The sequence below is a fragment of the Molossus molossus genome, unplaced genomic scaffold (assembly GCF_014108415.1).
Source record: "Molossus molossus isolate mMolMol1 unplaced genomic scaffold, mMolMol1.p scaffold_m16_p_17, whole genome shotgun sequence".
NCBI classification, from domain to species: domain Eukaryota; kingdom Metazoa; phylum Chordata; class Mammalia; order Chiroptera; family Molossidae; genus Molossus; species Molossus molossus.
Window position 1 is genome coordinate 43,972,850 of NW_023425352.1, and position 26,435 is coordinate 43,999,284.

General features: G+C 37.7%; 1 protein-coding gene across 1 annotated transcript in view; it reads left to right on the top strand.

The window, feature by feature from the left end:
- CABCOCO1 (ciliary associated calcium binding coiled-coil 1) overlaps window positions 1-16,985 on the top strand; it is a 110,815-nt gene extending 93,830 nt beyond the window's left edge. The window contains exons 6-8 of the mRNA XM_036265559.1: window positions 10,122-10,244; window positions 10,704-10,844; window positions 16,341-16,985. Coding sequence (XP_036121452.1) covers window positions 10,122-10,244; window positions 10,704-10,844; window positions 16,341-16,415 — 339 coding nt within the window. The 3' untranslated portion in view covers window positions 16,416-16,985. The remainder of the gene's footprint in view (window positions 1-10,121; window positions 10,245-10,703; window positions 10,845-16,340) is intronic.
- Window positions 16,986-26,435: the final 9,450 nt, after the last annotated feature.

Consider the following 26,435-nt stretch of genomic DNA (forward strand, 5'->3'; position numbering starts at 1 on the left):
AAACACTTCAGAACTCCATTCATAACTAAGAAATATAGGTATTGCACTGATGCAGTAACCAACCGTTAGATTTTCTCCTCCAAGTGGTACTGTTTTTAATGGTAGACTTTTTTTTCTTATTGATTCTTTTCAGAGAGAGAAAAAGGAAGAGGTTGCGTGAGAGAGAGAAACATTGATGTGAGAGAGAAACATTGATTGGTTGCTTCCTACATGCACCCCAACTGGAAATTGAACCAGCAACCTGGGGATGTGCCCTAACTGGGAATCAAACCCGGCGACCTTTCAGTGCACCCAACCGAGTCACACTGACCAGGGCTTGCAATAAACTTTTTTTTTTTTAATCCTCACTCGAGGACATTTTTCCATTTTTTATTCAGATAGAGCGAGAGGGAGAGAGAGGAAGAGAGAGAGAGAGAGAAACATTGACGTGAAAGGGACACATCAAGTGACTGCCACCCGCATGAGCCAACCAGGGCCAGGGACAAACTGCAACTGAGGTACGTGCCCTGAGCGGGAACCAAACCCTGGCCCCTCCGGACCACAGGCCGACACTCTAACCGCTGAGCCAAACCGGCCAGGGCTAAACTTTTAAACTGAATCATAGCTGAACAAACAGGCCGCCCTGAAACTTTTTAAATGAATGATTATGGAATACTCAGTGCCTAATGAATGCCTCCTGTGTACAGAGACCTGAGCGAGGGATGTTCAAGATGAATAAGACATGGTCACTGCTCAAACGTTGTTCCCACAAAGTGGTGGGAGACCACTCATGCATGGCTATAACTCAGGGTTCAATATGAAAAGTCCCACACAAGAGGAACAAGCAAAATACTCTGAAGCACAGAGTGATCAAGAAACACTTCACTGAGGTGAGTGAGCTGGCCTGGAAGGCCAAATGGAATATTGACTGGCAGGGATGAGGGAGCAATGCCCCCTCAGCAAAGGGAGTAGCACAGGGCAGGCCCAGGGCTGGGGCAGCACCTCCATCCCTGCTTGCTTACTTTTTCATTTCTTTTTTTCACATAACAAATGTTTATTGAGCACCCACTACGTTCCAAGCACTGTGCATATTGGGCATGAGTAAGTAGCCCAGTATGACTAGAGCACAAGGCAAGAACTTGGATCTGAAGAGTATACAATGGGCATTTGATGAAAAAGAAGGGGAAGGGTGTGACAGACATCACAGAGATGCGCCCCCCCCCCACCCCAGTTTTTTGTGGCTGACAAGATTAGAGACAAGGGAAAAGGAAAAACTGAAAACAACCTCAAGGTTTTGAGTCTGGTCACCAAGAAGCTGCTGATACTATTGAGATATAAGGAAACAGAAGAGGAACAGGTTTGAAGAACATAATTAAGTAAAAATAAATGGACAAGCTTCAGCCTGTCTGAAATTCCAGTAGGCACTGGGTGTGTAATCCAAATATTCTACATCACAACAGAAGAAAACTGAATCTGAGGATCTTCACAGACCAGCGACTTTGAGTCTTGTATAAATAGAGAAAAAGCCACTTGAAATTTAGTAAATTAGGATATAACATCTGTAACTAGACTAGAGATGACCTAGTCCAACCCCCTAATTTTACAAATAAAGATACCACATGCCAGACATACTCTCTATTGAGTAGCAGGGACAGTGCAGGACTCTGCACATTTAAGAAAAAAAAAAAATCCAGATTTCTAAAACATTCAGATCTAGAGTAAAGATACCATCTAAATTTTTCAGAGTTGTTATGTTGGTCTGTTTGTTTTTAACTAACCTAACATGATTTACAGGTTATAAATGAAAGGTCTTTTTTGAGAAAATTTATTGTTGTATAAACCATTGTCTACAAAATCACTTTTGAAGTTCATTTCCAAGAATTCAGATTCCATGAAAAGCCTCAGGAGTTTGGAGTCCCGAGATCTGTTTCTTGCTTGGGAAGACATGACTTTTTCGAGGTCATTAGAATAATGACACCCCCGTGTGTACAACATGGGGCGGCCGAAGGAAAGGGTTGGGTGCTTCCTGAAAGAGTGCTGTTTCTAGGATGCCAGGCTCATAAAAGTAACTGACAGCAGTTTCCTCCTCTGAAGGAAGAGAATCATGCCCTGCTGACCGAGAGAAAGTGCCTGATACAGTTACAGAACCAGTTCGGGGAGATTTGAAAAAGGAGGGGGAGGAATGGTGGAGGGAGCTAAGCAGAGAGGGAAATATTTATAACTGTGACAACATGTTTCCTGGTAATAATTTATGAGCCTCCTGGAGAAAAAGGAAACACACAAACTATGAGTAAAATATCCAAAATGTAAACATCAGGCCTTCTGCAAAGTTTCTTTAGTTAAAAATTAAGGTTGAGGTTCACTAAAGCAAATGACTATATTTTCGTGGTCTCTTATTTCCTTTATGCTAAGGGTTACCAACTGATTTACAACTTCCTGTGTTGTTTTTTAATCTATATTTGTCAGCACATTTTTAATGTCAAATTACTTAAAATAGACATCTTGGGTCTAAGGGGACAGGAATAATAATATTATGTCGACTTCTCTAAAAGTTTCATAGCACTTTACAAACATTCTCATTTTGCCTTAAAAAGCTTTATATTTCTAAATGAAATTAGTTTCAATATGGTTTTAGGAAGTTTTTGTTTGTTTGTTTTGTTTTGTTTTTGTTGTTTTTTTGTTTGTTTTTTTATTTCCACTGATGACTTCAAGCCTGAAATGAAGTTCCCTCAGTGTGCTTTGAAATTAAGCAAATTACACATACACTTCATCGAAAAGGTTTCAGCCTCCTCTTAAGTAGTTTAAACTAGAAAAGAATAGGAAGCCCATGAAAAGGGAAATACTAGAATCACGGACATAGGATTCTTCCATTGTAGCTTCTCTTTTAACCATGTGATTTATTGTCTCATGTAACTTCTGCAAATAATAGATACTTGTTCAAAAAGAATATTCTCAAATATACAGGCCATGAAATAGTTTCATCTTCATGTAAGCTATTTTAGAATTTAATTAAAATGCAATGTATATAAAATAAAATTTATATTTGATAATTCAAAACAGGCTTTCCACAAAGATAATTGCATAACTCATCTTTATTATTCTGGCTAATTGATACTGATACTTAGTTTCCAATTCTTAAAACAAGCAATAATTTAGAGTACTTCCTATTAATATTTTAAATATTTAAAAACTCAAATTTAAATAGAACACTCTAAATGAAACCAAATAAAAATTTATCCATGATCAGAACTATTTGAAATAGTTTACAACTGAGGTCAAGGATATGCCTTTTAGAGTATAATTTAGTAAGCTAAACAAATATACTCTGAGTGGCTTCTAAAAATATTTTTGAAAAGCACTAGTTATTTTCTAACTATTTATAATGGAGCCAACCATAGTTTCCGTCTCTCACACTGAGGAAGTTGGAGGATAAGGTCAATCTGAGAATCAAAAATACAATTTTGAATTTAGTAATTTCAAGAGCTCTGGTATTTCAGTTTTCAAAAGAAAGACTTGTTGAAAGTGCCCGATGTGCCCTAACTCTTCACTTCTGATGAAATCTGTGGAAAGAAATTGTTTTGAAAATGAACTCAATCTGGGCAACACTGGATGCTGAAAAACAAAAGATAAAAAGAGTAATAAATTGAGCTGGGGAAGGGGAGAGGCAGATTTTCTAATTTAAATGTTAGATGTAAACACTCTCCTTTTCTAAAGAGGTGATTTGCCTTTGTCCTGCTATCCATGCCATATAACTACCTAACTATGCCGCACTATCTAGGTCTCAAAAGAGAAGTTGTTTGGCCCGGCCCCGCCGGTGTGGCTCACTGGTTGAGCGTAAACCCACGCACTAAGAGATCTCTGGTTCGATTCCCAGTCAGGACACATACCCAGGTTGTGGGCCCCATCCCCAGTAGGGGGCATACAGGAGATGGCCGGCCGATGTTCTCTCTCATCACTGTTTCTCTCTCTCTCTCTTTCTCACCCCCCTTCTTCTCTCTAAAATCAATAAAGAAAAAAATGTAAAAATAAATAAAATCAATAAAAAATATTTTTTTAAAAAAGAGAAGTTGTTTGAATCCACAGAATTCTTCAAATGAGATGGCATTGGATATGTGTTTGATATGATCAAGGCCATAACTGTACGGAAACAGGGTGATGGCATGTCCTCATTAACAAACTCTCCAGAGTTCATTAGAAGGCTCGGGCATTGTTAACAATTACATACAGAACGAACATGGGCCAGTGTCCTGATATGGCTACTGTAACCTGTCTTCTAATGTTCACATGAGAGAGAGAAGACCTTTTCAATAATAACCATTATTATAAATAATAATAATACACCTTTGGGTTTAATAATACTTTCCCTTTGAAGAACTTTCATTATTTTCATTCACATTATCTAATTTGTGCTTGAAACAATTCGATGAAATAGCCAGGTAGCAATTATTATTATTATTCTTTTACAGATAAATAAACTGAGGCCTAGGGAATTTCTTAGCATCACACAATTAGGAACAGAGCCAAAGCTTGCGCCTATAATTCAGTGGTCTATCTTCCATATTATTGCCATCTTTAGAAAGTATCTGGGTATCTGAAGAATTGTTCTACCCCTTAGGAAATGTTTGCACCAGAGCCAGATATTTTCCTTTTACGTTGCATTTACTGTGAGAAGTTACTCTTTTTCAAATTCATTAGAGAGGATTTTGTTTTCTGAGGCCATTAAGATAGGAGTACTCAGATTTCTTTTCCAATTGTGTTGGCCTGAAGTAGAAGTACACTTGAAACACTAAAGATGTCTAAAATAATCTGGAATCAGTTTCTTTAATTATCTAATTATAATTTTTTAAAATTTCAAGCCCAAGTTAAACAAGATCAAATCAAGACATATAAATAAAAATGGGCACGAGGTGTTAACCGGAGTGTCCTAGCCAGGTTGCAAATTGGTTTACCGTGGCCTGCCAACATAAATTCCTCCTTGGAGCTTCAGCTGGAATGGGTAGTCTTCATTTCCTGTCCCAACTTACACTGTGTTACCGTTCACTGTTTAGGTGATTAGCATGTGGATCTGATGGTCTCTAAGCTCTATTAAGTTATAAATGTTCAAACTACCAGTATGCTGTGAGTAAAAATAGAAGTTGCTATTAGATGTCTATTCATACCCTGCAGAAGCCTGGCAACATTCTGAACCTTCTCAAAATGTAAATACTGCATATTAAGCATAGGAAAGAAAATTAATGTGCTGCATTTGCAAATTTATTTCCAAGTCAGAAATGCAAAGGTGGGGGGGAATCTCATAGCAGAATTGATATTCTACATTTACAGGATATATTAAGAAGTTTGTAATGGCCTGAACACAAAAGAAAAACACTTTAGCAATGAATTAATTTGGTTTCCCTGACAATCGTAGCTTTTGAATTTATTCCCTTTTGATTGTAAATGTCTGGCCTCAGTATGACATTACCAGAGTTTATTGCATTTTGCAGGTGGCATTCATATGTTGTTATTTTACATGCAGTATATTGTGGGCAATGGGTTACAATTTTTTTTGTTAAAAATTTCCAGAACCACACAAGTACTTCTTAATTAGACTTGCAAATCAGTAATGCCTTTCTGTTTGGGGAGAAAAAAATACTTAAAACATTACAGGAATTTTTTGTCTCTTTTTCCTTAGTTAGTACTGGGGAAAGTTTGCAATAAAGTTTGCTATTTGAAACTTTGACATTTTTTAGTACGTTCTGATTTACATATGAAGTCATCCTTTGACAATTCCAAACAAATGTCTTTTTAAAGCAAACCAGTGTTTTGTATGTGTGCCTGTAGCTCCAAAAGGGTTTAACAGATTTATCTTGCTTGCTGCCATTCAGAACCGTGGAAAGTTGTCATCTCAATGACATTTTTAATATCTTGAATAATTTAGTAATTGACACCTTCATCATAGATTTCAGCAGTACAAACACTACCCACAAATCACCTGCACTTTCTCCAGAGAAAATAACCAACAAATAAAATAAATAGCAATCAACAAAAACAAATAATAAAAAATAACAACAAAGAGAAAAATAAATCAGAGTTAATACTATTAATAATGTTATCACATAAAGTAGAAAAAGCATGAAGTACCATTTTTCAGATAAAATCTTTATAGTTCTCAGACACAGTAAGATCTGAAAGCAGATTTTAATTCCTATAACTATGTTTTTAGACCTAAACTGACCCTTTACTTAGTTCCAGGAGGGCTCAAGATTCTTAACATTTATTTCCATGATAGAGGTCCATGTCATACTGAGTATATAAATTCTTAAAAGATTTCTAGTGATTGTATTTGGCTTGTAAGTAAAGATCTTGGATTTTTTTAAAGCTACATAATGGTTGAGGATGAAATTTTGTTCTTATGAGTATTAAATTATGCCAAAAAAGCCATTTACTTGATATTCTTTAAATACCATAGCATGATTCAACTAAAGCTCAGAATGTAAACCGTCTTAAATAACACTAATGAAATATACATGTAATGAACAATATAACTTAAGTTAATTTTCATGTAACAGATAACATCTGGGGGAAATGTATATTGGTAAGCTATATAAAACTAATTTTCTAGCGACCACATCTGTAGATGTTATTTATTGTACGTTCACTTAACAGTCGATTATTCAGTTTAGAAATCTATTCTCTTCTTTATTAGAGCTTTTAATGTACTCACCTTGGTTCAAATGGTCTGCTCATTATCTGAAAAAATATAAATGGCATTCACATGGAACAACATGATTGTTTTTATTATATCCATTTGTGTGCAAGCATTCAAAAATGGCAAGAGAAACACATTTATTGCTTTACATTCAAAGTAATATTTAGGGGGTATTTGAAAGTCAAGCAAAACCAATCATTTGGCCAAATGGATGTATGTGTATAATCAGAAACTCCTGAGTTTTAATCTCAGCATTAGGCCTCAGGCAAGTCACTTAAAGTCTTTCCCTTTGTTTTTTGATCTGAAGATTATGGGTGCTATTCTCTTATAGAAGAAAGGGGGTTGCTAAATCAGGGTACCAACTATGAGTGTTTTTTTAATAAACATACTTGATCCTTTTTCTGTTTTTATTTTTCCAGATTTAAGAGGTAACATATTAGACTTTTGAGGAAAAAAATATGAGACAATTACAATTCTACAGGAATGTATAAAAATAGTTATAAAACTAGCTTTATTTAATTTGCTTCAACTATTCATAGACTTGAGGAAATTATAATGTTCTTTCAGAAAATCTAACTTAATAAAGCTGACCATGTCTCTCTGTTTTAAATAGATTTTATTACAGAGCCAGTGATGTTGTAAAACATGAGGTTTTGTTAAAAAAAAATACAAAGGCCTAATTGTATTTTTTTAAAGAAAGTATTGCATCAGACGGTTTCATTTAAACATATTTGCTGGCTCTGAGCTCTCACTACAATTATTGATTCTAATTTTTCTTAAACATGTTTTTAAAAAAATGCTACTTAATGGGAAAAAAAAAATTCTGTGATGCTTCTGGGAACTATGTTTATTTCAAACTATCTATTTGACTGTATAGCTTATTATTATTAGTGAAATGACTTTATATTTACCCTCATCTGAAATTAGAATATTATTTCCCTTGCAGTATCTTACTAACACAGCCAAATGTAACTCTTCATGAAAAAGAAGGGTGTAACTATGGTTTGGTTCACTGATAGAATGCCAAACACCATGAAGAAAAGAAAAATGCTCAGCCCCAGCTTTGTGCACAAATTAAATCCAGTGACTAGTTGTATAAGCTATACTCATAAAGATCAAGGACAAGAAAAGCCCAACTCCCAGTCAGAGCTTCAGGTTCTTGGGATAAATGGGAGCTTCATTCCACAAGAGAAATAATGTGGACTTGAGGAGTTCCAAGTTTCCAAGTGTGTGCCCAGTACACAAACACACACACACACACTCACACACTCAGTGCCAAAGACCAGGAGAACTGGGGAAATGGCAAGTAGTTCAGATTAGCCTCATAAAGAAATCCAGACCACAGGGAGAGGTGTGAGGGATAAAATGAGAGGTTTGAGCACAGATATCTGCTTACATTTAAGTGTATATAATTTGATGGAAGACAGGGAACAGGTGGGCAGGTGGTAGGATCTGCTCCTAACAGTATGAAGAGGGAATCTATTGAGAATTTCCACCTAGAGGGGAGAGCAAATCAGCAGAAAGGACTAGCCCTTGTATGGAAAGCATAGCAGGAAAACAAAGATGGTGACAGCACAAATACAATTCGGCTCGATTGAAAGGACATCCTGCACCTCACAGGTTAGCTCGTGCTTACTTTCTCCGTGCCTGCAGTTAATCCAGTAACTTCCATTCAGTTCCTTTCTCTTTTCTCAGTGTCTCACCCACCACCACTCCCCCTAAGGTTCTATTTCTCACCCTGTATTAAAGTCTCTACCACTCATCATCTTCCTTGTCTCTGTATTCCCATGTGCAGCTTTTTCTGTTTTTCCTATAATGTTTCAGAGGACACCAAAATATGGGTAGCTGTTTCATTTTCCTGGCTTAGTAAAATCAAGAGCAATAAAAAGTATTGGAGGATGAAGAAACAAGCTTGGTGAAAAAGGTACAAATAATTTTGTAGGAAGCTGAAAATGCTTGTATGTCCCATTTAGGGAAAAAACAAAGAATCATTCTGATATGTTTTCCTGATATTCTATTTTGATTAACATTTAGTCAACTTAAGATGACAATCTGGAATGATGTCATCTAACAGAATAGCGATTAAGTGCTTGATAATATCAATAATTTCCAAGTATAGCAACATGATGACATTGCAGTTTGCAGAAAACGGGACAGGCCAACAACTTGGCACACCAGGGCTTAACTCCCAGACCTGTCACTAAGCAATTATTTGACTAATCCAGTCATTTAATCTCTGGGTTTCCAAATTTACTTAACTATAAAATTAGGACTCTTCAGTCATTCTATACATGTATACTAAACAGCAGCTTCCTATAAAATTGTATTAAAATTTAAAATATGAATTCAATGTAAAATACTTTGGTATGACCAAGCAATAACTTAGTCTCTGATACATCTCAAAACCTATATAATAAAATAAATATTTACATCTAAGTAATGAATATGTAATATATAAATTTATGTGAAATTAGAATTGAATGTATGATGATTTCCAGGCCTCATGGGATGGTAATTATTTGGTGAATTTATGTATTTCAGAGTATAGTCTTCTAACTTGTAGGCTCGGGGTCTGATTTTGTCAGCATATAGTGGGTGGCCTCATCCCCAGGCCACAAAAACAACCTCGTGGAGCTTAACTATATAAACTGGAACCTCAACTTACTGATTTATAGTAAGGAATGTGATAAGCATGAGATTCAGAGCACTGGAATGGACATGTCTTCATAGGTCACTTGAGAGATGAAAAGTCAAATTATGCTCAAAATGTTGGTTGTCCAACACAGAATCATAACAAGAGGAACTAATAAAATGATTCAGAAGTTTAATGCTATTGGCACCCTCATGTCCCCTTTCTCTTCCCCCAAGCTGTGGTGGGATGGACACCACTTCAATTGACTTCTTGAACTCCTGTTTCTTCATTTCCACTGTTGACCAACCATCATCGCCCATCCTCTGACACATTCTTGCTACAGAATTATTAAATGCTCACAATGAAATCTCGCCCTGCCCTCTGTGTTCTTGGTTGATTTTGCAAACATCTCTGGTTTACTGTGTACTGGCTTTATATAGTACCCTTTAGGGCCTTTATCAAGTTTATGATCAAGTCCTTGATGGCCACTTTACTCTTAACCCAAGTAACGTCAGTTACCATCAGATTGTTACCGAGTATTTTAAGCATCTAACCCTCTGCCAAAACTGTAGAAGATACACAGGGGATCTCAATCGTGGTCTCTACATACAGAGAGCTTATAAACAGGAGGAAGGGGACACCAACCCATGAGCAATTAAAGCTCAAAGAAGTATAAAACAAAGTCTTAAACCACATAGTATAGAAAGAGAATTAGACAGTGGGTAGAATAAAGTGCTAATTATTAGATACAGAGCTGAAATTGTAAATTGTGGTTACACACAAAAGGCTTTATCATAACACAGCTCTTTTCTTCCCCTCCAGCAAATAATAGAGGTTGTCAAGCCATCAGGTGGCCTTTTCCCCAACCCTCTAGAAGAAGGAATCTCATTTGATATTTATTCAACATTCATAGAACCACCCCCAATATTGCATACAGAAATAAAGGTAAGTTTCTTTTTGTCTCTTAATTCACTCTATCTCAGCATGGGATTCTGGATGGGTGGGAGAGAAAGAAAGCAAATGTTCTTCCATTTTCTCTCACTCTGATTTTTCCCAGCTAAATATAAATATATTTTACCGTTATTTTATATTTATTTATAATAAATGTTTTATCATGGATTCATAGGTGGCCAGCTGAGGGTGGTTCAGCAATTTTAATCTTGTCCTCTCCATCCTCCCCAGTCTCCACTTTCACTTTCCCCAAAAGTAAGCACTGTTAGCACCATGACTTGATCTGTCCTGATGCTCATAAATGATGAAAATGCAGGATGATTTCAAATTACAATTTCCTGGCAGATGGACGTAATTCTTGGTAGAAAAATGCCCAGGAGAAGTTTGAGGCTACATCTACATACCTGGATACTCCAGATATCACCTGAGTATTGTTTACTCTTAATATTCTAGAGACTGGATCAAGAACAAGGCCCGATGGAGTCCCAGCCAGAAGCCAGCCCTTCAGACACGGATGCTTTGGTTGGTTTCACCATTGAAGACGTAAAATCAGTGCTGGCTCAAGTCACAGATGACATTTTAATCAGCATTCAGGTACTCAGCCTTGATAGTGTGCTCCATTACTTCATTACTGGTTAATTAGCCAACCTCATCCTTAACGTCTGTAAACACTACCCACACTCAGCGAGCAGGAGCGATGCTTATGATGGAGGAGTTCAGTTTAACATCTCCACATACTTCTCAGCTGAGTCATCTGAGACTCAATAAGATCACAAAATAAATTTGCCAACAGCACATAGTGTGGTGAGTGTTATCAGTTTAAAAAATCATTCAGCATCGGAACCCAAAAAATAACATGGTAAAGACTTCATGTCTTGTCGCACCGACATCGCTCATGTGAGAGTAATTAGAGGACATTTCTAAAGACAGTCAACACCGAAGATCAAAACAGAATTCTCAGCGAAGTGTTTGCACCAAATCTCTGAAAAGAGGTTTTTAAATCATGGAACTCCCTCTCAGACAGTTTGTTCCTTTTCACGTGTTGTGAAAGCTCCGTAGTCGACACCAGCAGCCGCATGGAAACCGTGATGGCCGCAGCCAGCTCAGCAGCGACTGCCTGACGGATCAGTCAGCCGAGCTTTATGCTTAATGTTTCTTCCCCCAAAAAAACCCAAAAACCATTTCTACCTCTGCACAAAGGCTTGCATCATTGCCCAGGGAAAATGATTAAATAAGTGAATTGCATATTTTGAGACGATTTATAATTTCTTGTGGAAATGACCATGAATCAATAAGACAGTCTACTGCATGTTTAAAATATTAATGCATCTTTGGGAAAGATTTAGTTGATATCTGAGCATGAGCCTGTATATAAAAAGCACACTGTATTAACAACTAATTTAGAAAGAGCAAAAGATTAGCTTGGCATAAGCATACCTTGTTACTGTTTAATCATCAAATGTTAATGCACTATTTACATGAACATTTAATGATTTGATGCCAACAGAATCAGCCAAAGTCCTTGGCTTAATAAAGAGTATTTAGTGTTTACCAGAAATAGTGGAAGAACACGTTTTACACAAAGCTTTATTGTTAACAACCCCATGAATGTAATAACTGGTTACTGTGTGGAAGGGCAGAGTGCAGTTGCATTAAGCTGAGTTCAGAATATATCTCCTTTTTAGATTTGATAACATTTCATCTAAATATAGTTTATGTATAATCATGGCCCTGGGCTCCTTTGCGATCCTGTGGCTCTGAAATTATTGCCGAGGAACTACTAGACAGTAATAGAATTGTTTGCAGGCCCCCAAAATTGAAAACATCTTTACCAAGGCCATATTCCATGTAGTGAGTGTGTTTTTAGCTATTCATTGATTTTTTTTTTTTTTAATATGAAAGTCTGCAGCATTTATAACACTGCTCTGTAACAGGAAGAATATGATTGCGGCATGTGTGCGTGATTGTCCCCTTGGCCTTCAGCTGTCCTTAGCTGGGCTTAGAAGTTCATTAGCTAGTTCATCTCAATAAGACATGGAAAGAACTTGGACCAGAGGTGAGGGACGCAGATCCTTTAGGTGCTACAATCATTTCTGTATTAAGTGGATTCATGGATTAGCCTGGGCCAAATTACTGCCAATTTTTCAATAAAATGACATAATGATGTGGATTCATACAATGTTTCAAGATAGCAAACGCTTCTCTGTATTTTCTTCCAATAATCCTAGTAAACTGTAGGCAAATTAGGCAGGCACTTCTCTGACAAATAAACTGAAAAATGAGAGGCACAGGAAGACTGAGTCATTTGTCCAGAGTGTCCAAGGTCAGAAACTGATGAAAGACTTGGAATGGGAGCTGTAAACTGGGTTCTAGTTTGCATTCCAGAGTTACCCACAAAAACCACATAACCTCTAATATCACGACCAGACTACTTTGGATTTTAATACTCCCGTGGTGTGGCACTTTTTCAGTGTTTGCCCTTGTGTCTTGGTGCGATTCCAAGTTGGGTAATTGCTCCTCTCTGCTCACCTAAATTTCTCCCCTGTTTTGGATGGGTAAGTTATCTTTCAATTCTGAAACCTGCCTCCCAAAGCTCCTGGCTTTTGAAACGGCTGCATCCCTGTTCAAAGGCAGCCACATGCCAGTGGTCAGTGCGTATGAGCCCTCTGAATACACTGGCCTGCCCTGCTGTAGAAACATTTAATGAATTATATTTGTAAGATGCTTAAAATTTTCCAAAAGTTTTTCTTCTCATTGATTTCAAAACCGTACTGTTACTGTATTTTTCAGAGGAAAAGGCAGTAGAGAAACTGTTGTAAGTACCGTTTTTTCAGCGCTTCCTTCGGTGTGGTCACAGGCACATTTCACTCCCTGTAACTCAGAACTCCCTGAGAATGTGGTGTGAATCCTCAAACGTTTTACATTAATCCACTTACTCTCCCATTGACTTTATAGTCTCAGAGATTTATTAAGAATGAAGTTATCTTGGCCCTGAGATGTTAATTAAAATTATACTGACTAGAACAAACATTTTAAGGCTATATAGTTTAGTTATTTTAATTTTAAAGATACATTCAAAATGAAATTATTTTGGCCCTGAATTATATAATAAAAGATTATACCCAATGGAGCAAACTTTAATATATTTAAAGAATTACATTTCAGAGAAATATGAATGCAAACACTAACTTCTGTTAAATGTTGGCTGTTGGCCCTTGTCTAAGCAATAGGGTAAAATAAAGTGAAAACCTTGGGGGAAGTTTGCCATCTTGGGACTGAAGCTATTTTTAGGTCAACTTCAGTTTTCAGATTAGAAAACCTGAGAGTGAGATCTTCTTAACATAGTGATCACTGAGAGGCTATTGAACCCAGGTCAAAGGAAACGGAACATCCCCAGTCCTAGTGGCGTGGGATAGTCGGTCTGTTCAGCAGGGCTCTAAGGAATAACAAGAAGGGACAGTAGGCTAACGCCAACCTGTTCTTGCCCAGACAAGGAGTCTTTTCATCCAGCTCTGCTGGTTGTACCTGAACTGAAGTCCTGATCACCATGGTGGTCTAGAGATCTTAAACATAACCCCTCTGTCAGCACACTGCTCCGCTAGGAGTACACCTTACCTTCACGAATCTTTCCCCCGAAGCCCGCACTTGTGTAGATGAATTCAGTTTCAGTGAAATACCAGAAAGGTCTCCAGGTTAATGTGAAAAAACCCTGGTGAGACAGTTAAACAGAAGCTGGAAGATGATAGTACATCTCCCCTTCGTATTGATGAGCATAGAACACATTATAGGTATGTACTGCTTACTGATGGAGATACATTCTGAGAAAGGTGTCATTAGGCGATATTGTACAAACATCTTAGAATGTACTTAACATCAAACATCACAGAGCCTACTGTACACCAAGGCTATACCCAATGTAGACTATTGCTCTTAGGCTACAAGCATCTACAACATATTACTGTGCAAAATGACATGAGGTAAATGAAGCACAAGGAAGAAAGATACAGTTGAGAAACAGCAATCATGAGTGTGCGAGTCTGCTGCCCCCATAACACAGAACACTGGCTTACAGCAAACCTTTTTATAAGTAGAAAGAGCACACTCTAAAATAATGATAAAAAGTGCAGTATACATAAAGCAGTAATGTAGTTGTTAATTACCATTATCAAATAGTACCTACTGTACATTATTGTATGTGCAGTACTTTTATATATAACTGGTGGCCCAATGTGTCTGTTCACACCAGCATCACTACAGACGAGTGAGGAATGTGCTGTGCTACATCACAATGGCTACGAAGTCACTAGGCCATGGGAATTCTTCAGCTCCATTATAATTTTATGAAGCTACTGTCCTATATATGGTCTGTCTTGGACCAAAACATCTTTATGTGCACAAGTAGGAGGAGTCACTTTAGAGCAGTGCTTCCCAGTCCTTTGGAATTCTGACAAGACTATTGCTTCTAACCATTTTATCCCTAGATTGTCTAATATGTTGCATGACATAAAGAAATAGAAGTAACATATTTTTACAACATTTCATAACATCATATCACTGAAATATAACTTTGGTGAATGTATCACAAAGTTAGGAGTTGGAATTATGAATTTAAAAGCTAGCATGTAATATTAACTTAATACTTCATTTTTAACTGCTTAATATTTCAGGTAAGAACTAAAACCCTAGGTGGTTAAGTGTCTTGCCCAAGGCTACATAGCAAAACTAATCCCTAGGTATCCACACTCCTAGACTGGTGTGCTCCTTTTAGCTCTACCCTAATCATGCCTGAGGGATTAGAGGTTCCTAAAAAATGACAGAGTTCCTTCCCAACCTGGGGGACCATTTTTATCCCTCCTTGCCTCCACCCAACCACCAAGAAAGGAAAAAATAAAAAACCAGAGGACAGAGCTCGATCCAAGGCTTGATAAAACTTGAACAACAACAACAACAAAAAAAACCTGATACTCACTTGAGAATCTAGAATTATTGATATCAATGTGATCTTTTTAGGAATATCAATTCTTACTGTGAAGGTAAAGCAAAATCTCATCATCTAAGGCAACCAAATATACATTTCAAAACTATCTGTTATAGTTACACTCATAAAGAAATCAATAAGAATGAAAAGTTATATCTGGACCAAAACAGTATTTGATTTTTTTAAAATTTTATATAAATTAAAATAATAAGAGATCCTCAAAATACAGTTACCTTGAAAACTTCAAATTATGTTATAGACATGGACATTCTAAACTTCAAATTAGTTATTAACACAGGTATAAACTACTCTTCATAGACTTGCAGATTTTTTTAAATCATCACCAATTTTACCACATCGCCCACCACTGGCTTCTGTACAAGTAATTTTATTATCCATCATGAAAAAGAGAAGACACTTCCAGGGCTACCAATGTTCAGTTAACATGAAGGTATTCCTGGACATGCGCAGGTAGCAAGGTTAGTCCACAGAACACCCCGCCAGAGGCTAAACGCTATCACAGCTGGACCAACGCTGGAGCCTGCCAGCAATCACTTACTTTTTTCTACCAAAACTATACCACAAAGTGGCATAGTTCCAACAGTTATAATACATGATGAATACTTTTGATCGTGAAAATTGTTCTAATCGTGAGATTATTTGTGTTGCTATTTCACAACAGAAGCTTTCTGGGATCCCATTTAGAATGTACTACACAGGAAACAAAAACATTTATTGCAAAGGGGTGGGGAGACCAACAGCATTGCAGTAACTGAGCCCTGAGCAGTTATTCTGATTCCCTGCTTATTGGTAAAGTCCGTCTGAAAATACAGATAAATTAGCCTATCTTCCAACACAAGGCTATGTGAAAAATGGCTGTCCAAATACCACTTCCTGTTCATAGCAGACATGCTATACATTGGGAGTGTGCAGAGAAATATGATAAAGTGTTATCACATCACTACAGGCTGAAACACGGCTATGTCTGCAAAACAGGAAGGTGTGTGAGGGATAATGTCTGTCTTTAGGCACTATAGTGTGTCAAAACCACAAAGACAATGTGCAGCGAAAGATAGCTCCATCATAACCACTTTTTATGATTGTCTTCACAGACTGAGATCAACGAAAAGCTGCAAATACAGGAAGAGGCCTTTAATGCTCGAATAGAAAAATTGAAAAAGGCCTGAGGACTCGGTACAAAGAGAGTGATGCTAAACTTCACAGACACAAACAAAAACCGTTGAAATAATAGACTCTCTAGAGCATCGTTTTGCCTTTATTTACTGGGGAGAGGAAAACCAAGCCCCACTCTTTATTATCCTAAGTAATTAGAAAAGTATTGGCCCCAATTTTGCTATCTCCTGTCCCATAACAGCCTCTGAATTTATTGCACTGAGTGTAACAAGAACATTTTGTATACAAGAGTTTGGAGAATTATATATAAAAATACAATTACTTTTACAATACTCCTTTGACATTTTGACTAATAAATTTTATTCATCTTCAAGGAGAATGAAGCCAACATTTTTAAATAAAGACAAATAATAATAATTTTATCCATATTGACCCACATGGGCTGCCACACAAATGGATACTACTACCAGACTACTGAGGATGAAACTTGTTCAATGATAGCTATTCAAATGCATACACTAGGGGTTTTTTTTCTCTAAATCATTTGGTTTTCTTATTTAAATGTTTCAGTGTAAAACCAATTTTCTGAAATTATATAATGCAGTTTGAAGCACTTTAATTTATTCTGTACTGTATTTGTTATTTCTAATCTTGTTACTCTCCCAGGAGAATACATGACCTATATAAAAAGAAGCAATGTATAAATGGTTATTAAAGACCAACCTATATATAGACTGTAAAAATCTTAAATACAAATCAGACTCACAGAGCTCTTAAAATTAACCATTATATTGCAGTAGGATGATTGAAAACATCTCAAGCCTTTAAATACCTTTATTAAAATATAATTTCAAAATAAAAATATCTATTTACCAATGGATTGTCCTTAGTTGGAGAAATTAAATTAATTACTACTTAGGCCCTTTCCAAACGTCTTAGACTTCGGAGAATTGTAGACTGGAGAGTGTTACCAGGAAGGGGTAATTCCTTCGAAAAGTTTCCAGTTTATACTGGAACCAGACGTGCTTGCATCTGGGCGGCACTTGGTTGAACGTGCTCTATCTGTGCTCTCACCTTCGGTTATAACCTTCCCTTCCCCATCAGTACCAAAGAGATTACCCAAAATGTGTTGATTTGGGGCAGAAACAGATCTGACAGCATTTGGTAATTTTCTAAGTACACTGATCAGCAAGGTAAACAAAGTCCTTAAGACGAAACCACATTCATTGGTCATGGAGTTCCAAGTCTAGAAGGCCTGGAGATGAGCTCGATGTGTTTTTTCCTTGAGCTGTCCTTGCTCAGTGGTTGAGCGTTGACCCGTGCATCAAGAGGTCGCTGGTTTGATTCCCGGTCAGGGCCCAGTTTGTGGGCTTGATCCCCAGTGGGAGGCATGCAGGAGGTGGCTAATTGATGTTCTCCATCATCGATGTTTCTGTCTTTCTTTCCCTCTCCCCCCCGCCCCCCTCACAATATCAATAATGAAGAAAAAACAAGTTAAAAAAAAAAAAGAAAGAAAGAAAAGAACATGTTCATGGCCGTAGCAGACCACTAGGAGGGCTCACATGTCTTCATTCCATCAAGCAGTCTTTTTCTCCTGGGAAAACAGAGGTATAACTGGAGAAACCACAAACTGGGAGTAAAGGAACTTCTAGAAATCATCAAACAGCTTCAAATGCAGTCTTTGGCACACAGTGGGCCTGCATTTCTAACAAAAGGTGCTTATTTTGAGCAAAGGTACCAAGAGTCCAAAACTGATTAAAAAATACAGTAGGAGCCCTGGCCGTTTTGGCTCAGCGGTTAGAGCATCAGCCTGTGGTCCAGAGAGACCCGGGTTCCTTCCGCTAAGGGCACGTACCTCGGTTGCAGTTTGTCCCGGCTCTGGTTGGTCGTGTGGGTGGCAGCCACTTGATGTGTCCCTTTCATATCGATGTTTCTCTCTCTCTCTTCCTCTCTCTCCCTCCCACTCTGTCTGAACAAAAAATGGAAAGATGTCCTCGGGTGAGGATTAAAAAAAAAATACAGTAGGATCCCTAAACACTACACAGAGACAATATTCTGTAAGTGTGCTGAGAGCACGTGAGCATGCCTAAAGCATGCCAAGAGCATGAGCATACCAAGAGCATGCCGAGAGCACCTGAGCATGCCGAGAGAACATGAGCACACCTGAGAGCACACCGAGAGCACGTGAGCACGCCGAGAGCATGCTGAGAGCACGTGAGCACGCAGAGAGCACATCTCTGGAGTAAGACTCCTGGAGTCTGATACAGGCTTCACCAATGGCTAGTGTGTGACTTTGGACAGGCTACTCAACCTCTATTTGCTCGCCTATTAAATGGGCATAATACTTATTTTTGAGGTAGTTACAATAATTCAATAAATACATATTAAAAGAATGTTTATTGTAAGGTTTGGTTTCTATTTACCTCTGAGGATACCCCAAAAGCCACTGTTCATCTCTAACCCCCGCTGCCCAGTTGTTTCATCAGCCTCTGTGACGGAATTCCCTGCCTTGTCGACCTCGCCACTGTCACCTGGTCCTCCCAAGGGAACCGTGTTGCCACCCTGCTGGCCTACACCTTTCATATTGGAGCAGCCCCGGGCTCTCTGTGGGACCCTAACTTTAACACCTAATAAATAAAAAGAGAAAGAGCAATCATAGTAGCAGTAGCTACAAATTTTATTTCATACTCTCTGCTCTTTTAAATTAATTTCAAATTGATAAAGAAATATATGCACTTGCAGTCAGTTATAAAGGAAAAGTGTAGACAGTGAAAAATAACTTTCACCCTAGCCAGGTACCCTCATTTCTCTCCCTCTGAGCAACTACAGCTTCCAGTAAGTTCTTGGAAAAGTATTGTTGTGCACTTAAACAATAGAATGCTTCTATACTGTGGTCTTTTTTTTTTTTTTTTTAATACCATTTGCATTGTTCTTTACATTGCCTTTTTTCTCTATCAGTACATGAGTGACCATCTAGTATTTTATTTTAGCAATTCCACAACTTTTTTCCTTTTTTATTGTTGACAGTATTACAGATGTCCTCCAATCCCCTCCTTCAGCCCGCCTCCGTCCATCCCTGCCCCACCCTTCCTTCATCACACTGTTGTCTGTGTCCATTGGCTAGCAATTCCACAACTTCGTTTTTTCTTTATTGATTTTTAGAGAGGGAGGAAGAAAGAGGGAGAGAGAGATCAAAACACCGATGAGAGAGGACATCGATTGGCCGCCAGCTGCATGCTTCCACGGGGGATTTGGCCCACACCCTGGGCATGTGCCCTGACTGGGAATCAAACCGGCGACCTCTTGGTGCGTGGGTTGATGCACAGCCACTGAGCTACGCTGGCCGGGCGCAATTTCATAACTTTTAAAACTAGTCCTATTGATGAAAATTTTATTGATTCCTGTACTTTGTCATCACAGTGCTGCTTAGCCATCTTTGTGAACATTATTATCCTATACAATGAATTCCTGGAGGAATAAATTTCGAGGTCAAATTTTATTTGCATTTCCAATTTTGATAGATATTGTCAAAGTGCCTTCCAAAGATATTTCACCAATGTGTGAAAAAAACCTTTCTCTACATTGTTACCAATAGCATACATTGCTTGATTTTTTTATCTTTGATATTCTGACAGATAAAAAATAATGTCACACTATTGCTTTAATTTGCTTTTATTGTTTTACTCTATATGGACTGAGCACCTTTCAGATGTTTATAAGTAAATGTTATATATATACTTGGGTTATAAATATATGTGTATTAATTTTCCTAATAACTCTGAGACAGATATTATTAGCCTCATTTTGTTTACAAGTTATGGAGCCTGAGATTATTAACTTGACCCAAGTTATGCAATTAATAATTAATGGATCAGGGCTTCAAACCCAGGTCTGACCTATTTCACAGATGAGGAAACTGGAACACAGAAATTTTAACTAATTTTCCCATGATCACACAGCCAGTAAATGCTAGAACCAGGTTTTGAACTTAGACTTGTATGATTATAAAATTCACGTACTTTTATCTTCATCTAGCTACCTCATAGCCAATATGAAACAAAGTGAAAAGTGACCTTTTTTGTTATTAGTTATAGTAAGGGAACAAACTTGTTTATGTTGATAGCATATTAAATATATAAAATGTGTGCAAGGATGAAATGTATCATTGAGCCTCATTCATTCATTCATTCATTTTTACACTATATACTCATTGAGCAGTGAGCAAATGGACATGATCTTTACCTAATAATCTAGTGGGAGTGACAGTTAATACTGACTGTGAAAAAGACAAGCTTCAGGGAATTATGTGTTGGACAAAGGAACTTGATCAAATCTAGGAGGTTAGGGAAGCAACCCATGAGTTTTGACATTTGGGCTGGGATCTGAGGATCAAGTAGAATTTAACTATACAGAAGAAGATGAAGGAAGACAGATTTTAGGCAGAGAGAAAAGCATGTGCAAAGTCCCTGGGCCACAAATGACGCTGAACAATTGCCCACAGCCAGAGCTCTCGCAGGGTTCCATAGACCACACAGATTTTTATGTTTGACCTAAAAGCAGTGGGAAATTGTTGATAAGTTTTAAGTAGCAAGTGACATCAGATTAGTATTTTTATAAAGGCCATCTCCCTGGTACCAGGACTTCTATCCATAGAAATGTGGAAAAAAATATTCTCATGAAAGGATTCCTACTGTTAATGGTGCTGTAGCTCTACTTCTTAGCAATTTCCAAGAGTGGGAGAAATAAAGAAAAATTTTGACTTTTTTAAAGTCACAGGGTCCACCTACTCTAAGCAGTCTCTGGCACCAAGGCAACCCTCTAAAGAACCAATTAAAAAATAATGCCAACCCATCACTCGGACAAGCAGCAACCTTTCTCTTATCATCCACAGTAAGTTATCTTTCTTCCATTTGCAGGAATAATTTGGGGTAGTTTTTCCTCACACCCATAATAAATTTCAAAGAGACAATATATTCATTATGTTATGGAAAAAGCCACAGCCTGCCACTATTACAGGTATTTGCAGGCACTATTGTGCCTAAATACAACTGTGGAGTCATTTTTCCAAAATCCGAATATAAAGCCCCTATTTCTACCCTCCATTTGATTGGAACCATTCAACCGTCTGGTAGATAATAAGTTTGCATGTTCTTAGATTGCATTTCATTATGCTTCAGTTGTCCTAGAGAATAAACGTGGTCCCTTTCCCAACAATTGTGGAGGAGAAGTACTTCTGACATCTCAAGTTTCAGAGTCTAGAGAAGATGTCCCTCTTTTGGACATCAAAGTCTTTCTTTTTTTTTCTGGACAATGATTTGTTAAATAAGAGAAGTCAGGACCCCTTTGTGGCAGCCAAGATACCTATTAATTTAAGTTTCTTAAGCAAAAATAATCTAGATCCAAAGAATACCATCTTGTTGGAAATCAAATTACAAAACAGAGAAAGAATACTAAAAATCTCCTTGCTTTTAGAATTCCACCCCTCTACATAGAAATACCAGCAGTGGGGATTGGTTTCACAGTTTTTGTCAGAGCTGCTGAAGAGTTTTGTATTATTTTATTTTATTTTTGGCTTCAGACAGTGTTCAGTGCAGATGTTTCCAATGGTCATTTTGGTGTTTGTTTCTTCTTTTTAATTTAGTGTGTGGTTTATTCTGGATGCTTTCTAGGCACTAAGATGAAATAAGACAGATAAGGTCCTTGATTTCATGAAGTTCATAGAATTAAAGTTTATCATCTAGGATCAGATGATAAGCAAATGAACAAATAAGGTGATCTTAGATAACAATAAATAATGCCAATAATTAATACAAAGCCAATGGATTAAAGGTTCTGGGATGTGGGAGAGCTACTTTACCTGGAACCCGTCTTGTAAGGGATGACTTTTGAGCTGACCGGAATGGAAGGAACCAGCCATAGGCCACACCATGGAACTTTTGTTCCAGTGAAGATTGACATTACCAAGTAGAACTTTTGATCACTCAAAGCAGCTTCAGGGGAAAAGGGTATACCTAGGGCCTGACTCATGGGAAATAACCAGGCTGGTTTTTAACCTCATACCCTCTCATTCCTAATTTGGTGCTTTTGCCATTCCATCATGTTGGTATGGTTGGCTATATGGCTTCTGTTTTTTTTTTGTTTGTTTGTTTTTGTGGTACGTGCCCCTAGCAGGAACCGAACCCGGGACTCTGGTCCGCAGGCCTACGCTGAACCACTGACAATCCCAAATAAGCCCACCTACTTAAAAAGAATTTTGGTCCAAATCTCCTTTACGGAAGAACTCCAAACAAATTATATAGGTTCTCCACTCCAGAATAGGAAGAGTATAACTCCCACTCTTCGTGTGTGGGCTGTGCATGGTGACTTCTCTCCAAAGAACATAGTTAGGAAAGGGAGGGAAAGAGTACCTTTACAGTGAAGAAACTGACCAATACTACTTTTGCCAGATGGTCAAGGTCAACGTCAGTAGTCATAAATCATGTTGATGACACTTGATATAAGATAATGAAAATAGTACTTCACCTCTGTGCTCGTCCTACCAGCCTAATCATTTTTTTTAAATGTGGAAAATTCCAATAGAGGAGCATCCTACAATATACCAGATCAGTACTCCTCAACACTGTCAAGGTCATTAAAAACAGGTAAAGTATGAGAAAATGTTGCAGCCAAAAGAAGCTTAAGGGTACCTGACAAGTAATGTAATAGGGAATTCTGGCTGTGATTCTGGGGCAGAAAAGGAAGTATGTATAAATTATGAACATCGGTTAATAAAAATGTATTAAAACTGGTTCATCAATGATACCAAATGTATTATATTAATGTATGATTAGTAATGGTAATTAGTAATAACAGAGGAAACTGTAGTGGGGGCAGGGAGACAGTATATAGGAATTTTGTACTATCTACTCAGTCTTTCTGTAAATCTAAAACTCTTCTAAAAAATAGTTATGAATTTCAAAGAATCGTGATGAAAACAAACCAAAATTATTTAGAAGGAAAGATGCCCACTGTCAGGTTTCGCCACTGGGTGAATGACACCCCCTAATAAACGCCTCATGAAAAATCAGATATAGCCATTTTGAACACTAGAGAGGCAAAGATATGCTTACAGAGGATAAACAGATAAATAATCCCACTGTAAAGAGGAAACTGCTAACATTATGAGTCCTGGACCACTCCTTACTTTCTCAGTTCCATGGTAGAATTTGAAACTTTCTATAAGTGTGTATAGCTCATAAAAGCAGAGAGTAGATTGATTTCTTTTAACTACCTAACTCTCTAAAATATAACTTGATAGTAGGGTCTATCAACTGAATAAAAGAGATAGATCACTTATGGAATAGTCCCAAGTCTCTCAAGCTGCTCTCCTCAGTGAGGTAAGTCTCCGGATCCTGCTAAAACTTCTCTAAATGAGCATCCCTTATCTAATTTACATTGATAGTGCTATTGTTAAATAGATAAGTGGGTGGGTGGGTGGGTGGGAAGAAAGAAAGAAAGAAAGAAAGAAAGAAAGAAAGAAAGAAAGAAAGAAAGAAAGAAAGAAAGAAAGAAAGAAAGGAAAGAAAGTCCAGCAACTAGAAATCAGGCTGGGTAATAATCCTCTGCCATCTTATCACAAAAAAAAAAAAAAAAAAAAGAGTTAAAATAGCCTGCATATTAATCTTATTAATCTTTTTAATTGAATATAAATCTCAAAATCAAATGGAGAAAAAAATAGCCTCTGTTCTTGTACCAGTAAAATTTTATGTTAATTCACTATCAATCCATGGTCTTTATAATACCAAGGCCCAAACTTAACCAGAATAAAAGGAACACAGTATTCATCTTCCAGCCCCTACAGGAGTTAATCCCTTCCAATGACCAACAAAATTGGTTGTGAATTTTATTTCCTTATCTTTATCTTTATCTTTATAATAATTGATGCTATTTTTTTTTATGAACCTTATTCAATCTTCTTTTTGGTTATAATTGGACCTATGGATTAGTATAAAGTTCAAGTTTGCAGTGAATCTGTAATAGTCAAAAATTCAAAATTAAAGAATAAAAAGTGTTCTTACTCTGCCCTGCCTGATCCACACCTTGTTACATCTGCTTATGGAACATAATTGAGTGATTGAACAAATGTAATGACCCAAAGGATTCAATTTTAAAATAGAATCATGGTGCTGAAGGTTTGAAATATTATTTAATCGAATCCTTTCACAATGAAGAAACTGAGGCCCAGAAAAATGAAGACTTCATGATCACAGGGTTAGTTTGTGGCAGGAAGTAGAATCCAGATCTTCCTCCCTCCCTTCTTCCCTCCCTTCCTTCTTTCTTTATTCATTTATTCAAATGTGCTTATATTCAACAAATGTTTACTGAGCATCTTCTGTGGGTCAGAAGCTATACTAAAAGTTTATAAGCAAAAACAGACATAATCACTGACCTCATAGAGTCTAGTGGGAGACAGAGATTTTAATCAATCAGACAATATAAAAGAAAAAGTGTGATTGTTGCTATGGTGAGAACAAATGTATGTTCTGCAACGAGAGCTTATTTAGAGGAACCTTCCACTGGGAGAGTCATACTTAAAGGATGAATAGGCAGCAACTAGGCACAGAAGGGAGAAAAGAGTTTCCGGGCACAGGATCAGCACATGCAAAATCCCTGTGGAAAGAGAAGGTGGAGCCCTGGCCAGTTTGGTTCAGCAGTAGGAGCTTTGGCCCGCGGACCAGAGAGTCCTGGGTTCGGTTCCCACTAAGGACACGTACCTCGGTTGCAGTTTGTCCCTGGCCCCAGTTGGGGTCATGTGGGTGGCAGCCACTCACTGTCTCTCTCTCTCTCATATCAATGTTTCTCTCTCTCTCTCTCTCTCTCTCTCTCTCTCTCTCTTCCTCCCTTTCTCCCTCCCACTCTATCTGAAGATAAATGCAGAAAAATGTCCCGAGTGAGGATTTAAAAAAAAAGAAGAAGAAAAGAAAGAGAAGGTGGAGAGTAGAGAAGGTGGAAAAGGGGCGGGCGGCTGGAGCCTCGAAAGTGAGAAGGAACACGTCCCAAAATTGAAATAGGTAAATGGATATTAGATTATGCAGAGACTTGTGTGTCAGGCTAAAGAGTTTGGTCTTTGTCCTAAACACAGTGAAAAGTCATTGAAACGTTTTAAGCAGAGACGTGAGGGTGACTGGTGAAAAACAGGCACATTTGCACTCTGCAGAGATGACTCTAATGGCAGTGGGGAGAACGGAGAAGAGAGCAGAGGGGCTGGGGTGACCCCAGTTTGGAGACTTTTCCAGCCCAGTACTCTTTCTGTTACACACATACGTGTCAGAAGCTGTCCATCAAAGTCCAGGCTCCCATTATTCCTCAGCACATGCCTGGACTACATTTCCCAGATCCCTTTGCAATGAGGTATGATCATGTGACCTAGTTTCAGCCAGAGAAATATGAGCAGAAGTGAAATGTGCTACTGAAAGGGTGTTGCTCAAGACCATGCAGCACCTCTTTCATGTTCTGCCTTTCTCTCTGCTGGCTGGACGGCAGTGAAGAGAATGGCAATTTGCAGCTCATAGAACAACTGTCTGCCCAGGTACCTGTGTGACCACATGATAGGAGACATCAACCTGTATGACTCTTCCAGACTGTCTCATGCAGGAGAAATAAGCTTCATTTCTTAGAGTGACTTCATTCTTGGGTCTATCTGTTACAGCTATATAGCCTGCTCTAATTAATGCAATGAATATGTCTGTCTGTGTTTATGCATGTGTAATATGTCTCATATGGGTCAATGTCTATAAACTTGGAAAACAACTAGCAAATTCATTTACTAGGGACCTACTTATAGTTTTATTGCATAAGGTAATTACTTCTTAGTTTATATAAGCCTACAGTCCCTCCTAAACTGACATTCTGCGAAATAATTGACTGAGTCACATAAGTATGATGAATTGTACACTCAGGAATTTCCCACGAGAGGGCACACCTTAAATACTTTCTACTTTAAGTGAGGCTAGTAATTTTTTAAATGTCTATGGTTGGCTTGGGATTTCTCTAATAGAATAAGAAAAGTATAAACAAGGTTCTAAATTATTAAT